The sequence below is a fragment of the Onychostoma macrolepis genome, chromosome 25 (assembly GCF_012432095.1).
Source record: "Onychostoma macrolepis isolate SWU-2019 chromosome 25, ASM1243209v1, whole genome shotgun sequence".
In the NCBI taxonomy this organism is placed as follows: Eukaryota; Metazoa; Chordata; class Actinopteri; order Cypriniformes; family Cyprinidae; genus Onychostoma; species Onychostoma macrolepis.
Genome location: NC_081179.1, coordinates 19,513,578 through 19,536,352, shown reverse-complemented (window position 1 = coordinate 19,536,352; position 22,775 = coordinate 19,513,578). Strand labels below are relative to the sequence as shown.

The following is a 22,775-nucleotide window of genomic DNA, read 5'->3' as shown; positions in this document are numbered from 1 at the left end:
GTGATCCGCTTTCACCAGAATCCACTCCACGGCGGCGAAATCCTCTCGAGGACCATCCTCGGACGACAGCGCCTGCACGCGGTGTTCAGACTTGCGTTGTAGAATGAGCAGAGCGTGCCGTCCGGGTAGCTGGTGTCATTAGCTATCATCAGGAATAGTCTGGTGTGGTCCTCGAGATCGTTCCCCTGCTCCAGCAGGAGGAGGAGGAATTCGGCCGAACATAGGGATCCATAGATGCACAACGGAAAGAAAAACACTGGGTAAAACGAGAAAACAAAACGGAGGGAAAAATACGGAGGTTACTTTGTTACGGTCGGTCTTTCTGTCACAATCTCACGGGGGAGCACGGGAACCAGGAACGAGGAGACGAGGAATTAGCAACACGGGAGTTTTAATATACAGACAGGAACACAGATCACAGGCAGGGTTGACGTACAGGATGACTTTCAAAGACCGACAAACACTAACTGAAAGGACTGGGGTTTATAAAGACAAGACAATCAATGAACTAAGGAGACACACCTGGAATCAAATTAAACAATCAAGGGGAGACAGAAACTAGGTCACAGGGCACACATAGGGAGCAAAACACACACAAGACAGTCCAGGGACGTGACATAAACAAACAAACAAATATGTGAATCTCAAAGAATGGACAAAAATTCCACGATCTGATAAAGCCAGTTAATTCGTTTATTTGTTTGTTTATTTGTTTTGCTTGTGTTAGTTATACAGATTTGTAAATTGTTTCAGCGTACATAAAAAAAGTGAATGCCAAAGAATGGACAATTTCCACAATCTAATCTGAAGGGATATGAATACAGTTTGTGTTTCTTTAGTTAGTTAGTTAGTTTGCTAGCTAGCTTAATTAGTCAGTTAGTACATTGTTTTGTTAATTAGTTACATAGATTTACTAATTGTTTCGGCGTGCATAAAAAAAGTGCAATCCTAAAGAATTGACATGATTTCCGTAATCTGATAATGGGTTATGAGAACACTTCCGTCCTTTATTTGTTTGTTTGCTTGCTTGTTTGTTTAATGTTGTTTTCAACCGTGGAACTAAATCAGTTGTTGAGTTATCAGCATTAATCATCACTCATTTTCATTTGATATAAATTAACTCAAAGGTATCAATATTTTTAGCATAGGAAATGTCAGCAGGAAAAGGGTGGGCTGATTTCCCTGAAGTGACTATAAAACCCAGTGTGAAATATGCCTGCTTGATATTTCTGATTATCCTTATGGGGTGTAAAGACTGGAAAAGTGCTTTGGTGCCCTCTAGTGAAATAAGAAGAAATTTTTCATATGAACACAACTCTGTTCACAGAAGGTATGGAAGTGATGATTGAAAAACAATCATGTACTTGAAACAAAAACAAAAGCACCAATATTTTAATATTAATTTAGGAAATAAAAAGAAACAAGTGATATGTGGATGCTTGCCATTTATATCAGTGGGAAAATATTTTTTGAATAAAAATGTCAAAAGTATCGCATGTGTTGATCAAAGAAAAGCATTAACAGTAAAAATGGAATGAATAGTGCTTTATAGAATATATTTAAGCAATATCAAGTAAGAGTGCAGGTAGTCACAGCTGTGCTAATATTTGGTGCAACATTAAGTATACAAATTGCAAATCCCAAACAAATACTAATTGCCAGCAAAGAATGTTGAAAATAATCATAAAACTGTACCTTTTAAATAACATGTTAAGTGATAAATGTTTTATAAAATACAGGGGTTACAGTGATGTCAAATTATACAAGTATAACCTTTGGAAAAGTAAAGTAAAATAAAATAAATAAAAATGAAAGAAGAAAAGAAAATCTCTTGATTGAAATAAAACTACATGTAAAGTATGCATTATTTTAAAATAAAGTTTAAAAATGTGCTTTATATAATCTTAAATCTGTTTTATAATTTGACAAAGGCTATTTTATTGTTTAAGATATTTTGTATTCTCATAGGTCTGGTGTGCTGCTGTGTTCTGGTAAATTAAGCCCAAGTTGGTTCCAGTCCTTGATCGAATGATCTCATACACACACTGGTGGAGGTAAGAATATTGCTCCTGTTGTAGAAAACAGCAAGAAAAAAAATAACAAACATAAAATAGTGTAAAATAAATAACTTCTTATTATAGTTGGCAGCTTTTTTTTTTTGTTGAAGTACTATAAATGTCAGTACTTCTATGCTAATGTCAAAGAATATTCTGGGTTCATTAAAAGTTAAGCTCAATTGACCGTTCGCAAAGAGCTTGATTGACAGGCGATCTGACCAATCAGAACGCGGATATTATGTGCCGCCGCTGCTATCCGCCATCTTGACCGACAGCTATAAGTACAGGGATGCTCCGTCTCGATCGGTAGCAGTTAAATAATCGTAATGACACCACACAATAGAGGATGTTTTGGACAAAAGATCGCTTGCAAAAAGCCTCAAATCATGCCACGCCCCCTGATCGTTCAGGGGAGCAAATCGGGCTTAAAATCCTAACCTCGAGTCGCTTCATGTCATCTTCCCACTCATTAAACTATGACAGGTCCTTTACTGCAAAAAGACGGTCACCGTGACACTCTAAAGTGATGTGCCTTTTTAAAACAATTTTCATAGGTTTCACGTTATATTGTTGGCTCGGAAAATATATATGCGCATGTCCAGTAACCGCAGTTGTATCCCTTCCAGCCTTAACCACAAATCAGACAGAAGAGTAGTTAACTTCTGTGGATTAAACTTGAAAAATGGTGTGTTCCGCGGTTGACATAAAATACTTTCTGATGTTTATTGATGTTCATTTCGTGCTTTACATAAATATGAAAAGACGATCGGTTCACGTGTTTGAACTGAGGCAATACAGTGATCTGTCACGACACATTAAAGAGCCACAAAACGGTATTTATTGTTTGAATTTCTTTAAAAATGACAAAATTTTTAAGCTGAGAGTCCTGAGACCTTAAATATCAGAAGTATTCTGCTCTGTATTGTCTGCAGTGGTGTATTGTAACGAAGTAATAACAGTACTTCAGTATTTTTGGGGAGTATCTGTACTTTACTTGAGTTTTTATATTTCAGCCAACTTTTACTTTTACTCCATTACATTTCCTAATTAAAATGTATACTTTTACTCCGATACATTTCCCCGAAGCATATTCGTTACTTACAACAAAATAGACAGAAGTCAGAAGAACACATAATGCAAGAAAGCAGGTTTGACGAATCAGTGGTCTGGCGCTTGCAAGTTAGACTCCTAAAAACACCTTTGCTCATGTGTAAACTAGTGCGCGCACAACCGCGGATTATTCTTTTTCCACTCAAGTCGAGTCTAGGGTGTGCGGTATACAGTATATCTTCTGTGATAATATGGTAAGTGTTGTTGTAATAGGACAGTGGTTTTCAAACTTGTTCCTGGAGACCCACAGCTCTGCACATTTTGCATGTCTCCCTAATTTACACACCTGATTCAGATCATCAGCTCATTAGGAAAGAGCTCCATGAACTCAAATGAGTGTGTCAGATAAGGGAGACATGCAAAATGTGCAGAGCAGTGAGTCCCAAGGAACAGGATCGAAATTCACTGTGTAAATACATCTAAATGCTATTTCAGATGCAGATTCCAGAAATGTTTTCTTATGTTGGAATGAAAGACACTAAGTACCAGGTGAAGTGCTTCTTATTCATACCCAAAAATACAAAATGGAAGAAAGAGTTCAAACTGAACACAATCTTGCTTCTCAAGCTGTGTATGAACATTTTTATATGTATTTATTTGCTTCTGTTCCATTTTGCATTTACTTGTACTTTTACTTTCAATACTTACGTACGTTTAAGATTTAAAAAATACTTTTCGTACTTAAGTACAATAAATATCACGTACTTTAAGACTTTTACTCAAGTAATATTCTAAACGGTGACTTCAAATTCTACCAAAGTCATTTTCTGGTAAGGTATCTGTAATTTTACTTGAGTATGGCTTTCAGGTACTTTATACACCACTGATTGTCTGTCTGCATGTTGTCAGTTTCCTCTTTGCTCTGCAATGTATTTTTCACTGCATGAGAACGTGATGTGTAGAGCGGCATTGTTTGTTGGGGATAGCAACAGTAACTAAGGAGGGCGGGTCTTTGCGAACAGTCAATTGTAAACACTGTGGCATAATGTTGGTGACCACAAAAATTATTTTGTGAGCTTAACTTGTACTGATCCTGCAATATTCCTCTATAGTCACTTACCTCAGTCTGCAGCATGAGAGGCCTGTGCATTTGCATATCAGTAACAATTCCGTACACATCCACCATACTGTCTCTTTCAATCTGGAAGATCAGGTGATCAATGGCAATGAAGACCCCTGTTGCCACACCAGAACTGAAGAAAAAAAAAATATATTCATTTCAAGGGACTCTTATTTTGTCGTATTCCCAGACACTTATTTCATATTTTTATTTCATGTGTTCATTTCTGTTGCAAATCGTTCCTCACCTGTTTGTGTTTAATTCTGTCTGTGTCTGATTTCATTAGAGTGTAGTAAAAAAAAAAAAAAAACTGGATATAACTGCTGCGCAACTCACTTTCTTCAACCAAGGTGATTGTACCCTCAATGACCACATTTGGAAGTTTTTACATCTGACAAACTCTTTTTTTCAAACTTTAATTTATTCAAGCAAGCTAAAACAAGCCTCTAAAGTCAACTCCATTCATGGATGGTTCTCAAGTATCCAAACAGGTCTTCAAACTCCCCTCATTCTCCAGTTCTGCCAGTTCGCCCAGAACCAATGACTCTGCCAGGGTATTCTGTCCTGCCAGCCTGACCATGGTATTCTTATACTTTGCCTTATTAAAAGACTTCATATTCTCGGACTCCACCTTGTCACTCCAATCGCCCTGGCTCTGCATTGGTCTTAAGTCCCATTGCCTCCCCTTGGTCCTCTGTCCAACTGGCTCCCCTGGGTCCTCTGTCTCACAGGTTAAGCCTTGGTTCTCCATCCTACTGGCTTCTCTGGGTCCTTTGTGCCATCTGCTTCTTTTTGGTCCTCCATTCCACTACCTCCACCTTGGTCTTCTGTCCAACCAGCTCACCCTTTGTACTCTGTCCCACTGGCTCTTCTTGGCCATTTCATCCTCCGGGTTCCATCTTGGGTCTCCATCCCTCAGACTCTGCTTTTCCCACTGGCTCCCCTTGGACATCTGTCCCACCAGCTCCATCTTGGTCCTCTGCCCTACCAGCTCTGCTTCAGTCCACCTTCCCACAGATTCCCCTTTGTCTTCCTTCCCATTGGCTTCCCTTGGTCCTCCGTCCTCCGTCCTCATGGCTCCTCTTGGTCCTCTATCCTACTAGCTCCACCTTGGTCTTCTGTCCCACTGGCTCCTTTTGGTCCTCTGTCCTACTTGCTCCACCTTTGTCCTCTGTCCAACCGTCTCTGTCTTAGATCACTGGCTTTATGGATCTGTTTCCTGTCCAAGGTCCTGCCCCTCCCTTCCTACTACACACAAATGCCCTCTATGGGCAATGCCCATTTGCCTTGAATTATCTTTTTGTTGTTATTATCTTTGACTCCTGTCTTATCTACTCTTTTTACTTATAAAGCTGCACTTACATCATAACCACATCTCATGTTCCTGCAACCATAAAAGTAATAAAAATGTATGAATGCTAGTTTATAAAAACCTCATATTAAGTAAGTTTACCTGCAATGCACCACAGTTGGGGAGTGGCGTGAGTACTGATTCATGTGTTTTCTCACCAGGCATCTGAAATCAATGAGGACTTCAGTGGCCTGTGGAACTCCGTGATCCGGCCACGCCGTGAAGTGGAACTGGCATATGTTACGAGTTTCTGCTGTTTTCACCTACATAATCATATTATTAAACATAAATCAATCATATTGTTGTGTATATTATTGATTTAAGAACAACAACAAATAAAGCATCAACTTCTGTATGCTACTGAAATAACAAATGGAGATATCAGATGCAAGAAGTGTTGCTTCACATTTTTTATTCCGAAGTCTCTTATGGTCCAACTTTCCAGTTCTGCCTCTGAGGTGGTCGTCACAGAGATATCATGATAATTATTAGTGCCAGATGGCCAGTACTTTTCACATTTCAGTACCTGGAAAAAATGGCAGAGTGCTAATTAGGTTTATTCTGCATATAAATTCTCACATTTCACCTCTTTTCAACGTGACTTCTAATATTTCAATGCTAAATTTTGAAATCACTCATCCCTGCTCATTGCATTTGGTCAGCATCACTATGGTGTAGATGTTTTTTTCCCAGATCATTCTCCAGAATTCATCCATTGTGGCGGGCAATGGACACTGAGCAGCTATAAACTCTTCTCTTGACTTGTAGCCCTGACCACAAAATGTTTCAAATGGAAAAACATACATAAATGCAACACAGAGAAATCATGTTTTGTTGAAATTTCTCTTCTATATATGTACTCACTGGGACATAGCTGGCATTGATGTAATCATCAAAGGGGCTGCCACATACTGATAACTTCACTCTTGAAGAATCATCTCAAGAAGGCAAACATAATGCAATTAGTATCAGACAGTTATTCGGTAAAAAACTGAAAACAAATCTGATTCAGTACAAAGTCACACTGTAGCTTATTAATGACAATAACTTACCATTTATACTTTCAAGCAAAACTGTTCATGTCTTAAAGAGACTTTTTAGAGATACATAATTCACCCTGGAAAGAGGCCATAATCTTTTTTAATTAAAATATAAGTAATACATATAATTTAATTTATAAGTAATATATATCATATAATAAGAACTATACACAAAGGTGTCAAAAAGTGCCTTTTGTTAACTCCAGTAAAGTCTTTCATTTCCAGATGAAAACTGCACAGCATCCAGCTAATCGGTTTGGAGCTGGCCATTTTTCTACAATACAAAATAGTCAGTTTGCTTACAAGGTAACACATTGCTTTCACGGTTCTTCCCCTTGTTTTCAATAGCCAGGGATGCATTCTTTGACTGTGCTGTTCCAACAGACTTCAACTCCTGCAACAATGCAAACCACTTTTCAGACCTATACATTAATAACACTGTTAAGTCTGCACTAATGCTAATACTATCACAATAAGTATAATAGATCTTTAAAAATATTTCCCATCTGTACCTCATAGTCTTCAGCAAAACCATCTGCATGTTTCCACTTGAAGTACTCTTCATAGTCTTCTATTCTCATAGCAGTATTGCTGTGTACCATGAAACAAAGTATCCATTGTGTAAAAAGCATACAAGTAAGAATCACTGTACAACATTATAAATGCATAAAAAATATGTGAAATAATAAGTAAACACATTCTATCTCTGTAAATGAATTCATTATCAATTTTTTTTTATTTTTATTATAAACATGTCAAACAAACTTACCTAAAAATGTGTAAAGGGATGTCAGGATATTGTTCCTTTGTTCGTCTGGAACAGAGAATAATAGAGATTTGTTACTAAAATATGGATGACTTCTGTATCTTAAACTCTATCCAGTCATCACAATTCTGATTATATTGGCAACTCACCTTCTTGAATAGAAGAAGAAAATCAGAATGATGATGAAGAGTAAACAGATCACTGCTAAAACTACACCAACAATCAGCCAAGTATTAGGGGCGTCAGGGGATTCTACATGAGAATATGGTAAAATTATTAAATGTTCCCAGTAGAGAAACACTTCAGATGCCTCTAATATTATTGTAACTAATTCCATATAATTTTGTTCTTCAAGATAAGGGAGGAGTTTTTCAAAAAAATATTTCTTTATTGATTATATTAACACACTATATATTTACCCTGTAACAAGAACTGTGCATGATTTGTACAAAGAGGAAGGCTACTGTTTTTTTTTTTCAACTGCTTACACACAAAATCTTTACTTGTCATAATTTCTGAAAGCTGACACTCAAACACCAGAACCACACACCATATCTGCAAAACCATACATTAATTCTCGGTCTTTGACTCAGTTTTCAATTTCATAAAACACTTTGTGCAAAACACAACACAAAATTATCTATGTAACACACAAAAATCTAACAGGAATTAATATTATGGCAAAGGTGTTTGCAAATGTTCGCTTTTGAGATGCATTTGTGATATTTTGAATGCAGTGCTTCATTTTGCAAGAGATGTAAGACATTTTGTGTGTGAAATTCTTGGATTTGTGTGTAAGGTTTTGAAAAAAAGAGGCAAAGTTTTGAAAATGTGTGTAAGCAGTGGAAAAAAAAAACTGTAATGATTTTTTATTATTATTTTAATTCTACACCTGTATATTGTGAGATGCAGACATTTTCTCCTTCTGTTGATTGATCTGCTGCCACAGCAGTGATGCAGAATGTGTAACTGACTCCAGCAGTCAGATCAGTGATGTTATAGGAAGTGTTAGAAGTTGTTAAATATGTCCTTTTCTCAGTCCATTGAATTCTAAAAAAATCTCTATTTCCAGCTGGTTCATCCCATGTCAGAAACACAGATGATATTGTGACATTAGTCACTCTGAGATTCCTGATCTTCTCTGGCTCTGTGTGGGGAAGAGAAAAATACATGTTTCGGTGACAGGAGGAATTGAAGTAATACAGTTGTATAACATTTGTAGTTACAAGAGAGCTCAGTAAGTCTGTGAGCACAAAATGTAAAATGTTCTACTCAAAGTGAGTAAATATGAGAAACATGAGATAGTGTCAAGGGTGAAGTCTCAGAAGACTGCTCACTAACAATTAAAAATCCAATAAGAGAACAACAAATCACGTTTGTGACAAGATCCTCACGTAAAACGAAAAAAGATAGTTGGTGCTATTTATTTTGAAGGAGGTTACATTGATAGTTACTCCATTATTCTTATTTACTCTGTAACCGGAGTTCCCTTTCATAGGTTCACTCAATGCTGCATCAGTAGCTGATGCTATGGGAATACCCCAGGATGTGACCGATTGTGTGAAGGCCAAATAGAACACTGCCTGTTCCTTGGTATGAGCACAAGCACTGTCTTTTGAACACATTATGTCATCACATTTTATAAGGATCACCATCTTAGATTTTCTTCTATTCAGGAAACAATTCCTGTGGTCTATATTTGGTCTTGTGTTTCAGTGACTTTTTGCAAAGCAACATGGCTGGAAAACAAATGTTTATCCAGTCGAAGTTGGCTGCAGGGGCTTCGTGGGGACATCTGTCATCAAACTGTTAAAGGAACTAGGAATCCGAGGCCAATCCCAATGGCAAGCTGTTAAGGCCCTTTCTAGTGCTGCTGAACAAGCGAGTCGATTGCTCTGGATTAAGAGTAGAGAAGAGTAGAGATGCCCCATAACAAGAGAGGTGAAAGCAGAGGGGGGCACAACTGGGACGCCAGTTGGTGCCGATGAGCCTTCTGGAGGTGTAGTGGGCTGATATCATCGAAACACCAAAGAAGGGGGGTGCCCACCTGATGACCCCAATTAAGCTGAGACCTCTTTCCCTCTATACCCTCTCCCCTCTACTCCTGGTGCTACCACTCAAGATGCTCTACATTGTTTCCCACTTATATCAGGCAGGTGCAATAGTAATATGGAATAGTACCATCTAGTCCTAAAACATAAATGAGAAGATTATTCTCAATCAGCTACATTCCAACATCTTATTCCCCCCATCAGGCTTGAGGCAGCTTTGGGTCACCTTTGCTCTAGCTCTACATAGCCTCCCTCAGAGGAAAGGAAGGCAGGTGCAATAGCTTGGCTTCAGCATCCGAAATGCAACAACAGTGTTACAAATTATTTCTTTTCACATTGGTTTAATTTTAAATCTCTCAATAAAATTTCAATTCGTTAAGTCAGCAAGTACAGAAAAAAAGCAGTAATTTAAACTACTTCAATGCAGTCATGTTGATCTGCTTTATCAATGCAGAAATGATTTCTGAAAACACCTGCAATTGCTGCAAAAGAAGCAACTCAGCAAAAGTCAAGGGTCAAGAGCCCAACTAAAGCAAACACTGATCTCTATGGTGGTGACCTCAAACGAAACATTTAAGACGTCAACATCTAAACCTCTGTTAATTCTCAATAAGAACTGCTGTAGACGTCTGACAGAAATAAAGTCAATCTGTTTAGTAATAATTGAAGCTGGTAATGCTGTTTGTGGAGTTGTTTAATCAGATCTTGAGAGATTTAATGTATTTTATCTTCAGTTCATCTAAGGCCGTGGCTGAAGAAATTTGTAGTTTGTGTTCTTATTTCTCTTTCTTTCAGTGCTTGCTCACAGCAGGTGTTTGAATGATTGGAAGAATGTTTCAGGAACATCATACTAACCTTTAAATAACATTCTACTAACATTAAGGAAACTGGACATTTTTATGTTTTTGGAATGTTACAAATCAAAGTTCCTAGAATGTTGAATTTTAAATCAAAATAAAGTTGAAAGAATGTTTGAGGAACATCATACCTTTTAAAAACGTTCCTCTAACATCAAGAAAACTGGACATTTTTTATGTTCCCAGAACCAACACTGAATATTTGGAGAACGTTCTTATAACAAAATTATGTTAGCTGGGATATAGCTGTAATGCTTTTACAAATTACTAGAAAAAAATATATATTGGTGGGTTAAATAATGTTTAAACTTTGTAGCAAGGATCGGATATTTTATAATTTTACATACTGGTAAATTGTGAGATGCAGACAGTTTCTCCTTCTGTTGATTGATCTGCTGCCACAGCAGTGATGCAGAATGTGTAACTGACTCCAGCAGTCAGATCAGTCATGTTATAGGAAGTGTTAGTAATTTCATTTGTTTTATCATCAGTCCACTGAACTTTAAAGGAAGACCTAATTCCATGAAGTTCATTCCATGTCAGAAACACAGATGATGTTGTGATATCATGCACTATGAGATTCTTAATAACATCTGGCTCTGTGTGGGGAGAGAGGGACAAATCGTAAATGCTGGTGAGAGATGGAGTGAAATCTTGTGAGATTGATACAATTGGGAAATAATAAAGCATTTGTAGAATTTGTAGATGCTTAAAGATGTTGCTATACAGTTTTCTGCTCAAGGCAAGTAAATATGAGATGGTTTCAAAACTGAAGGTTCAGCAGATTCTCTCAGATTAAACATCCAATCAGAGCTCTTACTGGTATACAGTGAAATCAGACTGGATCTCCCCTCGGTCACATGATCAGCTGCAACTGCAAACACTTTGAAAGTGTACTGTGCTCCAGGAATCAGATCATTTATTTTGATGAATGTGTTTTCAGTAATCACATTCATATCTTCATATTCTACACGATAACAGGAGCTTTGACCATTCGGTTTAGTCCAGTTTAGTAAGACAGAGGATGTTGTGATATCATCAGCTGTGAGGTTCATTATGACGTCAGGCCCTGTGATTTAAAAATGACAGACATTTGGGGATTAAAATGTGACTCCTGAAATCTTGTGAAGGTTCAAGAGGACACTTAAAAGTAACAGGAAATGTGGAAAACATACTAGTATAGTTTGAAGTAACCACTGATTCTCCTTCTGTTGATTGATCTGCTGCAACAGCTGTGATGATAAATGTGTAGTTGGCTCCAGCAGTCAGATCAGTGATGTTATACCATATGTTATTGGTTGTTACATGGTTGGCTGTTTTCTCATCAGTCCAATTAAGTTTAAAAAAAGATCTATTTCCAACTGGTTCATCCCATGTCAGAAACACAGATGATGGTGTGATTTCAGACACTCTGAGGTTCCTGACCACATTAGGTCCTGTGCAGAGAAGAGAGAGGTCAGTGAAAACGGTGGTAAAAGAGGGAATTAAAAAGTATACAGGTCAGCAGTGTTGGGCTATTTACTCAAAGAATGTAAAATATTACTCATTACTAGTTACTCATTTCAAAATTAATATTGTTACTTTACTTATTACTTTCTGGCAGCAGTAATTAGTTACACTACTAGTTACATTACTTTTTCTTCACGCCCCACAGAAGTTGTAACTGTGTATTTTCCAGATAAAATTATTCTAGAATGTTACTAACAACATATTTCTGCCTCATCATTTGACCAAAATCTTCGAGGTAAGGTCTTCAGTCGCCCAGATTGGTATCCAGTGTGAGGGATGCACCACTGATGTCTACATGCACAGCTGCTATCCCCAAACCCACTCACTCTAGCCCTCCTGTTTCTAAACTAATTCCCCTGTCTGTAGCGCTTCCCACAATGGGGTTCGCTTTATGGTGTATCTGGGCTGCATACACCACCACAGAAACTCTAGAAATGGTGGCGACCACTGTGATGTCTCCAGAGGTGGCGGCTGACACTGCAGAACCTCCCAAGTTAGTGGAGCTTGCTGCTGTGTTCCCTGAGGTGATGGCACCCTCTGCAGCTTCTCTAGAGGTGGCGGCGCATGCTGCAGAACCTCCCGAAGCAGCAGTGCTCGCTTCAGCCTGTCATGTCACGATCAAAGGAACCATTGCTGAACTCTCCCTGTATCCTGATGGTACTACTGTAGAACCTCCAGAGGTGGCGGCATCCGCTGCAGAACCTCTAGAGGTGTCAGTGGTAATCACTTATGAACTCCCATCCTGTCCTGACCTGGCCAAGGAGGCCATCTGTGAACTCTGTGCCTGTCCTGTCACGGCTATGGAGGCCGTCTGTGATCTCTTTGCCTGTCCTGTCATGGCTACGGAGGCCGTCTGTGAACCTTCAGTCTGTCCTGTCACGGCTATAGAGGCTGCCTGCAAACTACTGCCTTGCTCTGAACCGGCCATGGAGGCAAATTATGAACTATTGTTCTGTCCCGACCCATCCAGAGAGGCTGTCTTTGAACCATCGGCCTTGTCTGTCATTGACAAAGAGGCCACTAATGAACTGTCTGTGTGTCCTGTTTCAACTGAGTCTGTCTGTGAATTATCTGCCTGTTTAGTTTCGCTCACTGAAATGTCTACCAGTCCAGTTTCAGTCAATGCACATGGGTTTAATATGTCTGCCGGTTTGCTGGTTCCAAGTGTGTCTAATTCTGAATCATTTGTCTTACCAGTCTCAATTCATGAACCTAATTCAGAATTATTGGTAGTTCCTGTTTCAGTCCATGAGTCTGATGTTGAACTGTCTGTCTGTTAGAAATCAACTCCTGCATCTAATTGTGAACTGTCAACCCAATCAGCCCTTGCCAATGTGCCCAATATTGAACGGTTTGTCTGTCCAGCCACTCTCAATGAAACTAACATGGAACTTTCTGCCCTGTCTGTCACAAATGAAAAACCTGCATTTGAATCCTTAACTCTGCCTATCTTGAGCCCAGAGACTATAAATGCACCCCATGCCTTTCACGTTAACTCTGTCACTGCCATAGAGACCATTCATGAACTGTCTACTTGTTCTGTTTTCCCTAGTGTGTCTGTTGAACCGTCTGCCTTACCAGTCCTAGTCTGTGATCCTGTTTATGAACTGTCATCATGTCCAGTTTCAGTGAGTGAACCTATTGATGATTTTTTTGTGTTCCCTGCCACGGTCCCTGAGACTGTGAATGCACTGTCTGTGTTGTCTGTCTCTGTTCTCCCTAGGTCTCGGTCTCGGTTTCCTGTTCAGTCTGGCTACCCGTGGTTGGTTTCTGCTCCGGTCTGGTGGTCTTCTGTCCCGCTCTGGTGGTCTTATGCTCCATCTGCTCCGGCCTGGTTGTCTTCTGTCCTGCTCTGGTGGTCTTCTCCCTGCTTCGCCGGCTACATCCGGGTTCTCTGCTCCGCCCTGGCTTCCTGCCCTGCCAGTTTCGACTGGGTGCCCTGCTCTGCTGGCTCTGCCTCAGTCCACCGGTCCCTCCACTTCCACTTGGACCTGGCCCTCCGTCCCTCCCCCTGTTCCACCTCCGTTCCACCTCCCTCCTGGATTATACTGGTGGGCGGGGGCTATGTCACGAATCTTGTGCCTGCCCTTCCGTTCACTCACCACCAGAGACTGCCCGCTCACCACATAGACTCTCACACTACACCGACTGTTACATGTCACTCTGGACTACAGTTCCAGTCAGACTGTTACACACAGCTGTAACCACTGAGACACACATTATAAGGCTTGGACTTACTCGTTCTGATCGCCGAGTATTGTTTGCAGTTATCTCTCTCCTAGCTATAGCAACATTACGGAGCCTTTCCGTGTTTCCTGAGTTCATAGTTTAGTCCTTCACAGTCTATTTACCCGTGTCTTGATCTTTTCCTGTTATCTCGTCTTGTCTGATCTCTGCCTGCCCTTGATGTTGCCTGCCTTGGATATTTCTCTCGCCTTGTCGTTTGGATTATGTTTGCACCTTGCATGGACTATTGATTGTGTTATCAGACTACGGCTCTTTTCAAGCCCTCTGGATATTGTTAACCATAAATCAACCACGCCCCCTTTGGATTACTCTTTCGCCTAGCCTGTGTTGTTCCTGATTGCTGTGTTTTAGACCCACGCCTGTGTATTTGACTATGTCTCATTTAAATAAAAGCCAGCAGATGGATCCTTATGTAACTCAGTCTGTTCACTCCGTAACAATAACATACTTTGTAGCACAAAACAGACATTTTATAGTTTTACATATATTCACTACTACTGTATATAGCAAGAAAGAGATTTTATAATTCTACATACTAGTGAATTGTGAGATGCAGACAGTTTCTCCTTCTGTTGATTTGTCTGCTGCCACAGCAGTGATGCAGAATGTGTAATTGACTCCAGCAGTCAGACCAGTGATGTTATAAGAAGTGTCAGTAGTTTCTGTTGCATTTCTGTTCAAGTCCAATCTCTCACCAGTCCATTTAAGTTTAAAGAAAGATCTATTTCCAGCTGGTTCAGTCCATGTCAGAAACACAGATGATGTTGTGATGTTGTTTACTGTGAGATTCCAGATTACATCTGGCTCTGTGTGAAGAGAGAAGGAGAAATCATAAGTGCTGTTAAGAGGTAGAGTTAAAACATGTTAAAACACTGATACAATTAGTAATTCATAAAGCAGTTATAGCATTTGTAAGTGCTTAAGATGTTGCTGTACAGTTTTCTGCTCAAGGGAAGAAATTATGAGATTAGGCATCATTCTGATTAAACATCCAATCAGAGCATCCAATCATCGTATACAGTGAAATCTGATTGGTTCTCCTCTCGGTCACATGATCAGATGCTGCAAACACTCTGTATGTGTACTGTGCTCCAGGAATCAGATTATTTATTTTGATGGAGGTGTTTTCAGCAATCACATTCTTATCGTCATATTCTACACCATAACGGGAGCTTTGACCATTCGGTTTAGTCCAGTTTAGTAAGACAGAAGATGTTTTGATATCAACTAGGGCTGAAACGATTCCTTGAGTAACTCGAATACAAAAAATCATTGAGGCAAATTCTTGTGCTACGAAGAATCGTTTTAGTCCATTTACTAGGGATGCACTGAATTTTCGGGCCTCCGAAAATATATGCCGCGCCGCACCGCGTGTTCAGTTTTCACTCTCATCACTGCGCCGTGTGACGCTCCGTTCAATATTCCGCTCTATCAGTGTGCATTCTACTCATTTACCGCTCATGCTCACCGGAAAAGCTAAGTCCGCTCAAATAACGCGCAGACAAGAAATTGTTTACAGTAGCCTTACTGTGCTGTGACATGCTGTAGTACAGCTGTACTGGGAAACGCTGGTAAAATATCCTTTACTGATCTGCTCCCCGCTATGCTCTGCTCACATACACTGATAATAATAGCTTTGCCAGGGTTTTTATATTTTTATACATGTTTATTGATATTTCTTTACACAGAATAATCATTTCTATTCATTTCCCACTGATTTACGCGATCTGATGAGCATTAACGTACTCGGTTACTGTCGTAACCTCGGTTCCCTGAGATACGGAACGAGTACTGCGTCTTGATAAAGACACATATGGGAAAAAGCGTTTTTTCTCCTGAACTGAAGTCTTATTCAATCACGCAGTGAAACTGCACGACTATTGGTTCGTGCAGTGTGTAAAAAACGAACCAATGTGTCGGCAGCGGAGCTGCACGAGCCTATGGCGACGGAGCCCGCCAAAGCCCGCCAGAATGGGCGGGGCATCTGGCTATATAAGCGGCCATTTCGCCATAGGATCCTCAGGTTACTTCGACTGAAGCAACGACTGAGTCGTGCAGCTGTCTGGCACGGCAAAGTATGCAGTACGAGTGGAGTATCGACAAGGAACATACTCGGTTACTTTCGTAACCTCGGTTCCCTGAGATATGGAACGAGTACTGCGTACTTTGTACTCTTGATAAAGACGCATATGGGAACTCAATTCAATCACGCCGTGCTAAGGCAGAGGAACGACTGCATAATATTACTCCATAAGCATTTAATGCCCACAGGGAAGTTCAATAGTATGCTCCAGGCTAAGCGAGCTAAACTCATAGAGGTTATGCTCGGCCTGGGTGATCATTCCTTATGACTCTTACATACTCAGTACTTCCAGGACCGAGTTATGCAAGAACCCAACTAGAGAGCTTGAGCGCATTGCGGTCAAGAATTCTCTGTCAGGATTGTTCCCATAACGTATACATGTACGCTCATCTAAGCAGAGAGGACCCTAGCCTGTAAGGCTGGTACATCCAGGCTATAAAACCTAGCAAATGTGGACGGCGAGGCCCAGCCGGCCGCCGCACAAATCTCTGTAATGGACACACCGCTAGACCAGGCCCATGACGAGGCGATGCCTCTAGTAGAATGGGCTCGTACTCCAATGGGGCATTGTAGGCCCAAGGAAGAGTACGCCTGCGTAACGGCATCCACTATCCACTTAGAGAGTCTCTGCTTTGTGACCGGATGCCCTTTGGCGTGGTTACCGAAGCTAACAAAGAGCTGTTCTGTACGCCTAAATGAGGCAGAGCGCTCGAAGTAGATCCTCAAAGCTCTGACAGGGCATAACAAGGACAACTCCCGGTCCTCCTCAAAAGGAGGAAGCGTGGAGAGTGTGATGACCTGAGCTCTGAATGGGGTTGAAAGTACCTTGGGTACGTAACCATGCCTTGGTCGTTGGGCCCGAATTACAGGCAGGCAGGGCTAACAGAGAGCGCCTGTAGGTCTCCTACTCGCTTAACCAATGCTAGTGCTAATAGCAGAGCAGTTTTCAGCGACAGCGACCGACGGTTCGTAGACCCTTCAGGGCCCTCAATACAGTGGGCAGGTCCCATGTAGGGACGGTGAGGGGCTGAGGCGGATTCAGCCTCTTGGCTCCCCTCAGAAAACGGACAACTAAGTTGTCTCTGCCTACCGATTGGCCTGCTATAGGGGCATGAAAGGCCGTTATAGCTGCTACGAACACCTTGAGTGTGGAGGGGGAACGTCCTTTATCCAGCAGCTCCTGCAGGAAGGACAGAACCACCGCTAACTCGGAGGTAGATGGGTTTTCACCGCGGTCTAGGCACCAAGTGGAGAAAACAGACCACTTAAGGGCGTAGAGGCGTCTCGTAGACGGGGCTCTAGCCTCAAAAATGGTGTTTAACACTCACTCTGGGAGGCTGGTAGGCTCCCGTCGAGCGGCCACAGGTGGAGAGCCCACAGCTCGGGCCGAGGGTGCCATATTGTTCCGTTCGCCTGAGAGATGAGATCCCGTCTCAGGGGCATGGGCCAGGGGGCTGCTGTTAGCAGCTGAACCAGCTCTGACAACCAAGGTTGGTTTTCCCACAAGGGGGCCACCAATAGAACCTTGTGTCCTTGTTCCTTGATCCGCCTGATGACCTGAGGGATCAGGGCGATCGGAGGGAATGCATAAAGGAGGAGGTCGGGCCAATCTTGGGCCAACGCGTCCCTGACCTTCGAATAATAAATTGGGCAGTGAGGGCTGTCTTTGGAGCCAAAAAGATCTACTTTTGCCTTGCCAAAGATCTTCCAGATCATCCGAACCGTCCATGGATGGAGCATCCACTCCTCTGAGGGGACATTGCTCCGAGATAACATATCCGCTCCTTGGTTCAATCAGTCCGGCAAGTGTGCTGCCCTTAGCGAGCGCAATTTGCACTGAGCCCACTCCAGAAGGCGCTCTACCAGAATGAAGAGGCACTTCGAGGAGAGACATCCTTGGTGATTTATATAGGACACCACGGACATGTTGTCTGAGCGAATCAGCACATGGCGTCCTATTAGGTCTGGCAGAAAAAACCGGCAGGCTCGACATACTGCTAGCATATCCAAGCAGTTGATGTGGAGGCCGTTCTCCGCTTCCTGAAGCGGAAGCTGATGAAGCGGAAGTACGGAGGCGAGCAGAGTAGGGGGCACGCCAAGATCTCGTGAGCTCGTCGTGAACTTCAGGGAAGAACGGCGAGGGTCGCTGGGGAGGGGCCTGACGGCGCCCCGACAGGAACCACTCATCAAGACGGCTGCGAGATGGCTTCTCTGGTGGAGACCACTCCAATCCCAGCTCTTCAACTGCCTTTGAGAGGACACGGAAAAGTTCGGTATTCAACCCAGCTTTGGCAGCGCTGGGCGCGGACGAACACAGGGGGGCGGGGTCAGCCACTGAGCCCGACAGCTCCTCATCGTCCGAAGCTGCCAATGACATGCTGTCATCGGCCAGCTCTTCGTCACTTCCCCCGAACGAGACCAGATCACTCGCACTTGCAGAGGGACGCTGGTCAGGTTGGGAAAAAAGGACGGGGGAAACCTCTCTGTGTGGCGAAAACGGGAGGGTGCGAGGGGCGGAGTCACTCTCTGAAAAGAAAGCTATCCGCGAGCGCAGAGAGGCGAGACTGATGTTCTCGCAGTGAGAACAATCAGAGCCAGCGAGCGCGGCGTCTGCATGGGGTTTCCCCAAGCAGGAAACGCACTCGCTGTAGCCGTCATCGGCGTGATACGAGCCGCAATAACGGCGCGGCATTTGCAACAACGCCAATTTGCTCTTTTAGAAATGCGTGAGTTTTCGCCGGATGGCGGCAGCGAACAGGACCGGAACCGCCGCGATGCTGGAGCGCGGAGTAAAAGGTGAGTCAGCCGAGCAGTTCGAGGCCGCTGGGTCCATCTGCAAGGCTTGTCTACGGCGAGCAGGCTTCTAGGATCAGCGAGGCAAAGTCGTAGTTGCTGAAGGAGAAGAAGTCTGAGAATCCTATGGCGAAACAGCCGCTTATATAGCCAGATGCCCCGCCCATTCTGGCGGGCTTTGGCGGGCTCCGTCGCCATAGGCTCGTGCAGCTCCGCTGCCGACACATTGGTTCGTTTTTTACACACTGCACGAACCAATAGTTGTGCAGTTTCACTGCGTGATTGAATAAGACTTCAGTTCAGGAGAAAAAACGCTTTTTCCCATATGCGTCTTTATCAAGACGCAGTACGAGTGGAGTATCGACAGGGAACTCATATTACGCGATCATATCTCTTTATGAATGAATGGCAGAGAAGCGCGTTTTCCTTTACCACACACACACACACACACAGAAGCGCGCGTGACTTCAGCTTCTGCCGTCTCAATGAGGACATAAACACACGAACAACATCTCCAGAACTGCTCTGAGAGTCAATTCATGAGCATTTCATTTGAGTAAAACTATCTTCATATCATTCACTTAATCATAGCTATAATTATAATAACACCTAAAATATGCTGTGTGTAAAAAGTGTTTGTTTCATCCACTTGAAGGGTCGGTACATTGTGTGCACATGATCAGAGTCGTACCACCTCCGCCGCATTTTGAGAAAGGAAAAACCCTGCTTGCAGGACTATACATTATTTGGATAATTAGTCAAAAACAACAACAACAACAGTTATGTCTGATTCTGTTGCATAGAACTGAATAAAAATAATACGTTGATATTTAATATATTTTCTGTCCAATTTTCTTTCAATAAAAGTGTGGTTATTTTATTGGCTTGTGTTTTATAAATTCTGTCATTAAAATTGAGTTAAATTAAAAAGTCTTGCAAAACTACTTTATATTATTGAATAAAATAAATAATTATTACAAAGCAGTTTCGGTTTTCGACCAAGCATATCCAGAATTCTCGGTTTCGGCCCAGAATTTTCATTTCGGTGCATCCCTGTAACTGCATAGAGTGGACTGTGTTTGCAACCACATGCTCCTTTAAAGGATTACACACACACCAGTATGCAGAGAGACATTTAAGAGGGTTTATTCTCCAAATAACTTTAAATTCATAAAGCTGAAAAATGTGTTAATAAATGTTGTGTGTATGGACTCTTGTTTTTGTTCCACGTTAGCTTCCTGCCCACTAATTTTTGCCTCTTACAAAAGCCACAAAGCCTTCTAAGAAGACAGTAAAGGCTCATGTCATGCCTGAGCTGTAGTTAGGCTGAAACTTGAAAGTTAAGTTGCACAATGTTTAGGTTTTATTATTATTTTTTTTATTACTATTATTTTGATTTATGTCTTAGTTTTAGGTTGTACTATGTTTACCTTTTTTAAAGTAATTTGAAATTGATTTTTATATTTTTATATATTCGTATTTGCATTTTGAATGTAATATGGCAATTAAATGCACTAAATGGGTTGTTTTCACAGTTATTTATATATGCAATTCCAGCAATAAAAATGTAAATTTTTCTAAAAAGGAAACAAATTACTTCATTTCAAGAGACCTTTCTTATTTTCTCTTGTATATTTAGTATTGCTCTTTAATAAAGAAAAGGTTCTTCTAATCCGATTAATCGATTAATCAATATAATTTTCAATATAATACTCGATAACTAAAATATTCGATAGCTACAGCCCTAATATCAACAGCTGTGAGGTTCAATATGACGTCAGGCTCTGTGAGTAAAAAATAACAGATATTTGGGGATTAAAATGTTTTTTTTGTTTTTTAAAATGAAGATTAGATTGTTTATATAACTACATCAGAGCATGTAATGAATCTAGACGACATTTTAGTAAATACTGAGATATAACAAATTATCTGTTTTATTTATTTTGATGGAGGTTTCATTGATAGTTACACCATTTTTCTAATTTACTCTGTAACAGGAGTTTTCGATGGGAATTTGTACAAAAACAAAGGCAAAAGATATTCAAAAATTCTACATACTGGTATACTGTGAATTGCAGAAAGGTATAATTCTGATGATGTACTATGTAGCACAAAACAGATGTTTTATAGTTTTACATACTGGTATAGTTTGAGATGCAGACAGTTTCTCCTTCTGTTGATTGATCTGATGCCACAGCAGTGATGCAGAATGTGTAACTGACTCCAGCAGTCAGATCAGTGATGTTATAGAAAGTGTTCGTTGTTGAATTTCTATTTGTTTTATCATCGGTCCATTGAATTTTAAAGAAATCTCTTTTTCCTCCTGGTTCATTCCATCTGAGAAACACAGATGATGTTGTGATGTTGTTTACTGTGAGATTCCTGATCACATCTGGCTCTGAGTGGGGAGAGAAGGAGAAATCATAAGTGCTGGTAAGAGGTAGAGTTAAAACATGTTAAAACATTGATACAATTAGTAATTCATAAAGCAGTTATTGCATTTGTAAGTGCTTAAGATGTTGCTGTACAGTTTTCTGCTCAAGGGAAGAAATTATGAAATTAAACATCATTCTGATTAAACATCCAATCAGAGCTCTTACTGGTATACAGTGAAATCTGATTGGCTCTCCCCCCGGTCACATAATCAGCTGCAACTGTAAACACTCTGAATGTGTACTGTGCTCCAGGAATCAGATCATTTATTTTGATGGAGGTGTTTTCAGTAATCACATTCTTATCGTCATATTCTACACGATAACGGGAGCTTTGACCATTTTTTTTTTTTTTTAATGAAGATTAGATTGTTCATAATAACTCCATCAGAACATTTAATGAATCTAGATGACATTTTAGTAAATGCTGAGATCTAACAAATTATCTGTTTTATTTATTTTTATGGAGATTTCATTGATAGTCACACCATTTTTAAATGGGAATTTGTACAAAAACAAAGGCAAAAGATATTCAAAAATTCTACATACTATACTGTGAGTTGCAGAAAGGTATAATTCTGATGATGTACTATGTAGCACAAAACAGATGTTTTATAGTTTTACATACTGGTATAGTTTGAGATGCAGACAGTTTCTCCTTCTGTTGATTGATCTGCTGCCATTTCCATTCATTGATTGCACTGATTGCACACACGGCTGATTGCACTAATCACACGCACACCTGATCCTACGCACACACAACCTGATCTCACAGAATTCCGTGTAATGTTCACGGACTTAATTAACCTCCGAATCTGTGGTGGCATCACGGAATCGCCGAAAATTCCGTGATGGGCTCACAGAAGGCATCAGCCGTGGTCCATGCACGGATTCACTGGTTCAACGTAAAAAGAGTGACTCCGATGCAGTTATACTTTCACTGGAGTACCTGACCCCACCCCTACCCTAAACCTACCCAGTTCTGAACAATAATGACGATAAATGTCCCAGTATCGCGTCGGCATATTGATGCTAAGGGTTTCCGTGCATGGAGCACGGCTGATGCCTGTCACTGACTTACATTGGTATCACTTCTGTGAGCCCATCACGGAATTTTTTCTGTGAGCCCATCACGGAATTTTCGGCGATTCCGTGATGCCACCACAGATTCGGAGGTTAATTAAGTCCGTGAACATTACACGGAATTCTGTGAGATCACGTTGGCACACACTTATTACATGCCTTATTTAAACCCTGGACTTTATTTCCCTCACGGCTGAGTATTGTATGCATTTATCGCTGCCCTACAGAACCCCTGTTAGTTTCCCTAGTCTTGCCTTGCCTGTTTTGGATTGTGTTTTCCCCTACCTGGACTATTGCTTACGTTTTGGATTACCTCTCTTGTCAAGCCCCTTCGGA

At 41.1% G+C, this 22,775-nt stretch overlaps 1 protein-coding gene across 1 annotated transcript; it reads right to left on the bottom strand.

The window, feature by feature from the left end:
* Nucleotides 1-1,530: 1,530 nt before the first annotated feature.
* On the bottom strand, nt 1,531-22,039 carry LOC131534137 (receptor-type tyrosine-protein phosphatase eta-like). The gene is made up of 17 exons (XM_058766811.1): nt 21,985-22,039; nt 21,065-21,322; nt 14,585-14,854; nt 11,468-11,728; nt 11,113-11,361; nt 10,640-10,891; nt 8,277-8,531; nt 7,534-7,636; nt 7,388-7,432; nt 7,131-7,209; nt 6,922-7,012; nt 6,443-6,516; nt 6,223-6,348; nt 5,985-6,107; nt 5,681-5,841; nt 4,228-4,360; nt 1,531-2,069 (listed from the first exon to the last, which is right to left on the bottom strand). The coding sequence occupies exons 1-17, from the start codon at nt 22,037-22,039 to the stop codon at nt 1,938-1,940; spliced, it is 2,667 nt and encodes an 888-aa protein (XP_058622794.1). The 3' UTR covers nt 1,531-1,937.
* Nucleotides 22,040-22,775: the final 736 nt, after the last annotated feature.

Bases quoted from the DNA above. Each gene is read 5' to 3' on its own strand.
- LOC131534137 (XM_058766811.1), bottom strand. From the start codon at position 22,039: ATGGCAGCAGATCAATCAACAGAAGGAGAAACTGTCTGCATCTCAAAC. The intron at 7,433-7,533 runs GTGAGTTGCCAA...TCTCTGTTCCAG, and splicing joins TTCTTCTTCTATTCAAGAAG to ACGAACAAAGGAACAATATC. The intron at 2,070-4,227 runs GTAAGTGACTAT...TTTCTACAACAG, and splicing joins CTCTCATGCTGCAGACTGAG to GAGCAATATTCTTACCTCCA.